Source organism: Aythya marila (assembly GCF_965140915.1).
Source record: "Aythya marila genome assembly, chromosome: 5".
NCBI classification, from domain to species: domain Eukaryota; kingdom Metazoa; phylum Chordata; class Aves; order Anseriformes; family Anatidae; genus Aythya; species Aythya marila.
In genome coordinates this window covers 25678609-25687426 of record NC_139046.1, presented here as the reverse complement: position 1 = coordinate 25687426, position 8818 = coordinate 25678609, and the positions used below count along the sequence as shown (strand labels likewise).

The following is an 8818-nucleotide window of genomic DNA, read 5'->3' as shown; positions in this document are numbered from 1 at the left end:
AATAGGTTTCTAAATCCTAGCATAGCCCCACTTTCACCGAAAGGACTAAATAGCTCGTGGCATTTCTAACAGTAGACAGGTTTTTTGGTTGTTTTTTTTTTGAACACGTTCCTGTTCTATTTTGCATCTCAGCCTAGGCTAAAAAAGAGTATTTCAGAACAGTAAGAGATGCCTTTTTATTTAAATCACAGACATCCTTGTTCTGTGTTAAAACCTAGGTTAAAAAATAAATGCTATTGACATCTGCTGCCCCTCACAAAAAGCAAGAGCTTTCGGAACAAGACAAGATGCCTGCCGGAGAAGAATAATCCCAGTCACCCAGTAGCAAATGGGAAGGAAGACCCACAGACTCCAAAAAGCAAAGCAAGAGCTTGAGCTCTGCCCTGTGACGCAGAGGCAAACAAGCTTGCTGACAGAAGCCTGCCTTTCATCAAGAAGGCAATTTCTATTCCAGCACGTTACAAAAAAATACTTGTATTTCAGCAACTCAGCAAAAACTGACATAAAATTCTACCAAAACACTCAGTTTTGAAGCACATTACTAGTGGATTTCTATTACAGTCGTAGGCAAAAACACACCTTAAGCTTCCTACTGCAGCACGGGTGCAGGCAGCTCATTGCACCGGTAAGACTCTTGCTAGTTATGGAAACAAACTAATTCTACATGGAAACATGAGTAACCCTGAGGTCACTGTGAACAGCCTTTATTACAGCACACCTTGAAATAACAGCTTAGCTGCCCCAGAGAGTGACTTGGATGCCTTGCTATTTCAAAATTGAAGTTGGTTAGCAGCTCCCTGTGACTTGTAACAACAGAGGGTCAAAACCTGTACGAGCGATCTGTCTTCTGGTCTTTCTGGTAGGGAGGACATTGCACCGAGCAGATTCCCCACAGCAACTCATCTTTGCAACACAGTCGTTAATTAGATGATGCATCTTTCTCTTTAGAAAGATGGGAGAAGTCTGGAGAGTGACAGACGTGCTTGGCATTAGAGTTCGTAGTCATCTGGGTGGTAGAGTTCACTCATGAGGCGGTAGATATAGGAAGGCGCGTTACCCCCGATGTTAGAAATGAAGAGAGTAATGAGCTCTGGCGGGACGTAGTCAAACACTGGGCAGTGAACATTGATCTTGGCCAGGATCTCCCCTGCAAAGTGAAGAGCAGTAGGATTAGACAGAAAGCACGCTCAGCCTTCTGTGCTTAGCCCTCTGCTTCTTCCTGAGCCCCTCAAGAAACTGGCTGTGCACATGCCACCCTGGAGTCGGTACCAGGACATCCAGAATCCTTTCCAACTTCTCCACCGATGTCTTTTAATCACAAATACGCAGCAATCCTGGATGAGTAGCAGCACTCTCTGCTCTTCTGGTAGTTTTTTTCCCCCCAGTAGTAGCCCTAAGTCCCCTCTGATGCCGATTTACAGAAAACCTGACAGTATTTAATCAGAATACAGGAATCCCAATCTGCCAAAGTTACTACTTAAACAAAAGCTCAGAAGGCCAAAATAAAAAGCCTGCACCAAACCTGATATATTTTTTCCCAAAAGTCTTTGTCCCATGGAAACGCGGCACTTAGAAAGACATTACTGTCTGGGAGGGAGCCTGCAAGCTGCCACCTTGCTAAAGGTGGTGCTCAGGTGGGAAGCCCATTGCAGAGACTGGATTTCAATGAGTGGATCATGTAACAAAATTTCAAGAAGTTACACAAGTCGTGGGAAGGAAAGCAGTCTGCCCCCAGTGTCAAGCATCTGCTGCGTCCCACAGGAAATTGCCACCTGTCTGATATCATTATCATAATCCTACAATAAAGTGCTGAACAGCTCAGAGCAGAAGCAAAACTACAAAGATGGACAGTGTTCAAAAAAAAGAAATCTTGACCAGCCTGTATAAAAAGAACCAGTACCTTCTGTGAATGGCAGCACTTCCTGTGGCGACACAAACTTGTGGAATGAGTCTTCTTCGTTAGGGAACTGAAGGAGAGAGAGTACGGAAAGGTCAGGGAAAAAAGAGCACCTTATTATCCCCAGTGAAAACATGCAGGGTGCAGAAGGAACTAAAGCAGAGGAAGAGGACTTGCCAGCAGATAAGGCACAGCAGTTGTGGCCAGAACTCCGGCAACACCTACAAGTGAAAGGTTTTCCCTAAACATTTTTAGAGCTATGGCCTGTATGCCCTTCTGCAAAACCTAGGGAATGGGAACAGAGACACTACTTCCTCATTCTGCAACTTGATCTGGCAACACTGAAAACGCTCAGTGTAGGAAACAGTAGAGAGCATCCCCATCTACCTCCTCCATAGGTACAGAGGGTCCTTCACCACTAAAGATATAAACAGCAGAAAAATGCCACTTGGCATAGCAGGGAGTGCTTCCAGGGAGATAGATCTGGGTGAGGATTTCTTATCTGAAATAACAGCACCAGATTGGGGAGATGCTCATTTATCAACCCCCCATTGGGACAGGTGGTGTTCTCCACCCTAAGCTTCCCCCAGCAGAAAAAACCCTCCCTTAAATCCACTGAAGGTCGGTGCAGTACCGAAGAGGCGCTGCGCTTACCTGTGGCGAGAGCTTGAACATGGGGGCGCAGACGATGAGCGGGGTGGAGTGGTGCTTCGCTGCCAGCGCCAGGGTGTGAGTGCCGCTCACGGCGATCAGCGCCCCGTTGGCCAGGATCGTCTTCGTACCAATGATGACCTGAAAGGGCCAATTAGCTTTTTATCACGCTCTGCAGCAGAGCTTCCTGGCTCAGACCCTCCCGGATGAGATGGAGGAGTCTGTCAGGACAAACAGGGAATGCCAGGCAGAACCTGGGCTGTGTTCCCTGTTCTGCTACAGGCATACAAAGGAAGCTTGTGCGAGTAACCTGACTGCTGACCGCAAGGACTGCCTTGCTGTAAAGTGGGAATGAGGTAAAGCAGCTTGAAATAAACAGATGAGAAGTGGTGGGACTGGATTTTATTGATTAGGATGACTTTTTTTCCTGTTTGGGGTGTCAAGTCTTTATCTTGCACCTCAACAACTCCCTTCAGCACCCATCTCGTGTTCCAGGCAAGAGGAATTTCTCCCCTGGAAACACTGCTTTCTGTTCCATTTTCTTTAATAACTGGGAAGTTAATCCTTCAAGGCTCTCCTGGCTTGTTTTTTTGCAACTGTTCTGCCCGTTACCCATGACAGCAGCAAAACCAATCATTATGCAGTTAGTCATCATTCTGATTTGGGGTTGCACACTGCATTTCCACCCCATCTGTAAGCAAGGGATTAGTACAACTGTGAACCTTCACAGAAGAAGCACGTCCATCACAAATGGGACCTGCAGCAGTTTGAGGCCTAAGCACCAAACCTGCCAAGAACTCCCTCGTGCAGCAGAGCCCTACTCACCTTGTTGACTCGAGACATGACAGCAAAGATAGCTGCGTCGCTCATGACAGTAGTCTCGATGTTCTCTTTGGACAGCCGGACTGCCATTTCGTGCCCCTGAAAAGAGGGAGAACCTAATTTTTTTCCTGGAACACCGCTCCCGAAGTGCAGTTATACAGATATTGGCACTCAATTCTTGTCCAAGCCACAAAGATATCAAGGATCAGAGCACACACACAGCTCCCCAGCTGAAGGGCACAGGGCAGGACAGTGGGCAGTCTTCAACCTCACCTGGCAGAACGGCGCGCACTCCGCCACGATGACCTGGAATTTCCTCTTGCGGGCAGCCTCCTTCAGGAAGGCCTCAACAGTGCGAGAGTAGCCAATGGTCATGATCACCTCGTTGGAGTGGATGTGCTCCAGTGCCTGCATTGCGATGTTATCGGTGGTGCCCTCTGTAACGGAAGGGAGCCGTGAGCGGAAAAGAAGCCAGGAAAAGCAACGCTTGTGAAGCTGTCCCACCACGAGCAATGCTGTGAAGACTGGGAGAAAAGGAGCAGCGTTTCTCCCCGTTACTTTTACCAGTGGGGAGGGAGCAAGAAGCTGGCCCTTGAATGCTCTGTGCTTCCAAGCTACTGGCCCTATCGAAAACTCCACCGCTAGTGGAGTGGGCTGGGTCAGCAGCAGCCAAGCACCATGCTCACACGACAAATTCCAGTTTTACAGCCCAGTAGCACTAGAGCCACGTGGAAAGGAGATGTGGGGCAGCCTGGAGGAGCAGCCGGTGCCTGATCTGTCACAAGGCTGCAGGAGAAGAAAAACGTATCTCAGTGCTACATGCAAGGGCAAAATTATGCTCATAGGGAGTAAGCCCAACCTCAGCAGATTGTTCATCCTCTGCTTCACAGGGCTCAGCTCAAGACTTCCCAGAAGACCAACAGAATAGTCAAACAGACGCTCCTATTTCCTTCATCTCTCTAAACCCAAAAGCAGAGGCTGCTCCCCTAACACACATTCCTTCAGACTGAGCCTCCCAGCTCCTTGTTGCCTTCTTTCCACCTCAGAGCAGAGAGAAGCATCAGCCCCATCCCATAAGGAGCCGCACTCACAGAGCCCCATACCTAGCTCTATCAGCAGCTCGTTGATAGCTTCAATAACGTTAGCTTTGAGGGTAGGGTAGGAGGTATTGAAATCCTCATTCAGTCCTCCAGAAGTCAGAAGCTTGTGCAGGGATTCCTGCTGGTCGCTTTCCTCGCTGCGCCCGCGAAGCCTGCGGAGAGAAGGAGCCCTTCAGCCTTGGGAGAGCACGCGGGGCACGGCCTGACATGAGGCAGCAGGAGAGCTCTTGAGCTTGTGTCCCCGCAGCACAGCACATGGATATGAATCGAGGGGAAGGAAAAACTGCACGCAGAGGTCGTGACACACCAAAGTTTCCTTAGATGTCTCTGTCAGAAAGACACCTGACACTCTGCCACTGAGAACTTTCCCAGGTCATGTCTAAAACCTGCAGCAGGCACATGGAGAGCAGCGCTCAAAGCCACCGCTGCAGTGCAGCAGACCCTCCTGGGAATGCAAGGGACAAGAAGCTAAGGGGAGAGCCCAGGCTGCTCTGCTGGGGACAGGGAAGCTCATGTGCCCACAATGCACGCACCGGGTGGAGTTTCACTAGAGGAAACACCTCAGCTCCCGAGGGGCGCCTCACCTGCCGTACTCCTCGCGGATGACCTTCAGCACTCTCCGCACCATGTTGCCCACGGTGGTCTCGGACGGCTGCGCCGCTGCCATCCTGCGGCCCTCCGCCCGGATCAGCTCCATCAGCTCCCCTGCAAGAGGCCACAGCCGCGTCACCGCCACCGGCACCGGCACCACAGCGCCGCGGCCCCCCCGCTGCCGCCACAGCCGTGACGGGGCAGCCGGGCCCGCGGGGGCCGGGCCGCAGCCGCTCACCGGCCGAGCCCCAGTGGCCGTGCGCGATGATTTTCCGCAGCAGCGCCAGCGTATGCCTCGCCGTGTCCTCGGAGCGCGGCCGCCCCCCGCCGCCGCCCCGCAGCCGCGCCACGAAGGCCTCCATCTGCTCCCGCAGCTCCGCGCCGCGCTCCGCCGCGCCCGGCATGGCGGCGCCCACCGCCCCGCCGCTCCGCCACCGCCGCTTCCGCTTCCGCCGCCGCCGCCGCGCCTTGCTATTGGTGGAGACCGAGGCGACGAGGAGAGGCAGCCAATGGGAAACGAGGGGAGGGGATGGAGGGCCCGCCCTCGTTACCTGGGAGACGGGCGCGGAGCCCCTCGCTGCCCCCCCACCCGGCCCGCGGCCCCGCCGCGGGGGGTTGTGGGAAGGTGGCGGGTGGGCGCCTTGTGGGGGGGGGAGTGAGGGGGCCATGGATGCTCCTCACATCTTGTGCCCATCACATCTTGTGCCCCTCACATCTCAATGTGCCCCTCACATCTTGTGCCCCTCACATCTCAGTGTACCCCTCACATGGCTGCCCCTCACATCTCCTTGTTCCCCTGTTATATATGGAGTGGTAATTTGTGTCGAGAAAATGGTTGATATTAATAAAGAAGGGGGAGATGTGTTCATTTATAACACCCCTCACGTCTCCTTGTGCCCCTCACATCTTGTGCCCCTCACACCTTGTGCCCCTCACATCCCGTTGTGCCCCTCACACCTCCTTGTGCCCCTCTCATGGCTGCCCCTCACATCTCCTTGTGCCCATCTGATGCCCTCAGTGCTTGCTCCATGGCCTCTGCCAGTCCCTACCATGCTGGCCAGGCACATCCCTCCTTCCCTGCTGCCCCCTCTGCCCCTTCCCCCTGGCATCATGTGTGTGCCGCCTGCCATTTTATGCCAACCAGAGGCTCCATGGAGCAGCGCCCGCCCGGCTGTGGCTGTGTCCCAGGCAGCGCCGTTCCCCTGTTTTTGCCCCTCCACACACGAGCGGTGCGAGGCAGGACAGGGCTGCCCGCTTCTGCTGCCGTGTGCCGGGCCGTGGCGTGCACGGACCGCTCCCACGCACGCACCCCGGGACCGTGGCACGCAGAGATTCGGCCAGAAAAAAATATTCTTGCTTTGGAGCTTTGCTTTGTTTGTTTACTTGTCTGGCTCGTAAACAGAGCGGCTCTTGGAGATTAGGCAGGAGGGAGCAAGAGGAAGGGAAACCGGACTCGGGGGTTATGACCTCCGTGTGGATGCCGGGCTGTTTACATTCCCTGCTCCGGCCCCAGTGACCATTGCGGGGCAGTTTGTGCTAAGCCTCCCGTCCTGCCAGCCTGCGGGGTTTGCAGCTCCCTGCTCGCGCTGCCCCGGCCCTGTTCCCTGCAGCACTTCCCGCTGGGCACTGCTGCCACAGCCAGCCCGAAACGGCTGCCAGCCCCTTGTCCCCGAGGGGCAGAGCCCTGTGTTCAGCCTGCTGCCTCGCGTTTCATGAATGAAAGCCTCTGAATGGGGATTGCGGGATCTGCTAGCCTGGTGGCCCCGTGGAGCTGAGCCGAGCCAGGACCTGTGTTCCCCTGGAGAGCTGAAAGGCGAACACCAGGCCCTGGCTGCTCAGAGGGACCGTGGCTAAGGGACATCTGGTTGTCGTGAGCCAGCAGCTGTGCCAGGAGCTGGTACATTGGGCAGGAGTGCCCAGCACAAGTGAAAAGGGAGGAGGGTGGCACAGTCCCAGCGAGGGCAGCCCGGGAAGCATGGGGCACACAGAGGAAGCAGCTGGGAAGACGCCTTTTGGTGTCCTGGTACACTTGGTACACTTGGCTTGGATCCTGCTGGCTTGCAGGCTGTGCTGGCTGCTGTGGCAGAGGCAACGAGGTGGGGGCCCACTTGTGGGTCCTGGCCAGCGTTACAGAACAGGAGCTAAACCCTCTGACCCCACTGTCTTGCTGCAGCCTGCTGCCTCCTGCACGTCACACCCCTCTTTCTTCCCTTCCTTTTCTGGGTGTACCCAAATCCCCCGGGAAGACTTGGCTGCTGTGGCTTCCCAGCTGGTGCATGAGCAAATGCTGTGGGCAAAGGAGCTGAGGAGGGGATGAGCTGGCCGGCAGAGCGAGGCTGCCGTGCACGTTTCCTTTGCCTGCGGAGGAGCTGCAGCATGGCTCATCTCACGCCCAGCACGGCGTGCTGCTCCTCGCTCAGGGATGGCAACTGGGGACACTGCTTTCCCTCTGCCCAATGAATTCTACATTTCAGTTAGCTTTCCCTGGGGGCTGAATGCAGTCCCCTGAGTGCTGGTCTGAGGGAGGAAAAGGCAGCAGCACAGAGGCTGGGTAGAGACTGGGAGTGCTGGAACATCGTGTGCTAGGAGGCTGTTTGGATTAGAAACCCTGCGGATCAAGTGGGCTGGATGAAATGCCAGGGAGGGGAATCAGAGTTTGCTGAACTCTAGTAATTGGACTCGTCTGTAACACCCGGATAGGAAAGTGAGCTGCTCACGCTCGGCACAGATGAAGGGAAGGAGCCAGCAGAGAACAGCCCAGTAGGAATAACAAGGCAGCCTGGATAGGCGACAAGGGGGAAAGGAGCTGAGGGCGATCGCTGGGTGCCAAAGGCACTTTCTGAGCACGACTGGTGAAGGAGCAGTTAAGAACTGGTGTGGTGCAAGGTCTGGGGGGAACATGAACCACAGCCTAAGGAGAGGGGTGCCCCAAAGCTGTCTCTGGTATAACGTGGTGCACTGTGGAAGGTCCGTGTTCAAAAACTTTGGATAAAAACGGAGGGGACAGCTCCAGCCAGGAGCTATGACAGCCTCAGTGACAGATGTGGCTGTGTGGCTGTGGAGGCAGAGCTGTGAGGAAGCAGGAACAAATCTGCTGACGGGCTGAAGGAGCCCAAAGCAGTGTTTTCTGCGTGTTACTGGGAAGAAAATATGTCACGTAGTAAGTGAGGGGACTGGAAATGAGAGGCTGAACCAAGCGCTGAACTCATGTTGAAAACTTGAGCTTTCAGGAAAAGAAGACAAAAACCCCAAACAAACAGCTGATGATCAAAAACAGGTATGTGAATAGCTGGAAAACTCAGCTCTGTGCATCTGGAGGAGCACGCAAATGTTGCCTGAGTCATCGGCAGTTTTAGCATGCTTGAAATTCACGTCTGACTCTGCAGGTACTGGGGAGATGTTCTGCTGGTCTTTGCAGTCCTGGTAACCATCCCCTAAACTGGCCCTCCTTAGGAAAGAGTGATTTCTCTATCTGGGTGGACAAGGAGGGACAGACGGGGCTTGCTGGGGGTGCTTTAGCCAGGCTCGTGCAGCCCTTCAGTGGGTGCCCGATGGGAGAAACAGGACCAGCTCGGTGCCTCGGCTTGGGTGCAGGTCCCTGCCCAGCAGCTTGCACCTACGTGTGCCGACCTCTGCCTGGCAAGCAGCTGACGGCTCACCCTTGCATCAGCGCAGCGCCCGCGGGCAGGCCCTGGCAGTGCTGACACACTCCGTGATCCCTAAAGGAAACAAGTAGGCGGTCCTGAATCCGGCCCCG

The 8818-nt window shown here is 54.5% G+C and overlaps 1 protein-coding gene across 1 annotated transcript; it reads right to left on the bottom strand.

Moving 5' to 3' along the window:
- Positions 1–989: 989 nt before the first annotated feature.
- On the bottom strand, positions 990–5477 carry EIF2B2 (eukaryotic translation initiation factor 2B subunit beta; the record flags this gene model as incomplete). The annotated part of the gene is made up of 8 exons (XM_082761926.1): positions 5300–5477; positions 5055–5175; positions 4474–4622; positions 3644–3807; positions 3374–3469; positions 2552–2689; positions 1901–1967; positions 990–1147 (listed from the first exon to the last, which is right to left on the bottom strand). The coding sequence occupies exons 1-8, from the start codon at positions 5463–5465 to the stop codon at positions 990–992; spliced, it is 1059 nt and encodes a 352-aa protein (XP_082618052.1). The 5' UTR covers positions 5466–5477.
- Between the last annotated feature and the right edge of the window lie 3341 nt (positions 5478–8818).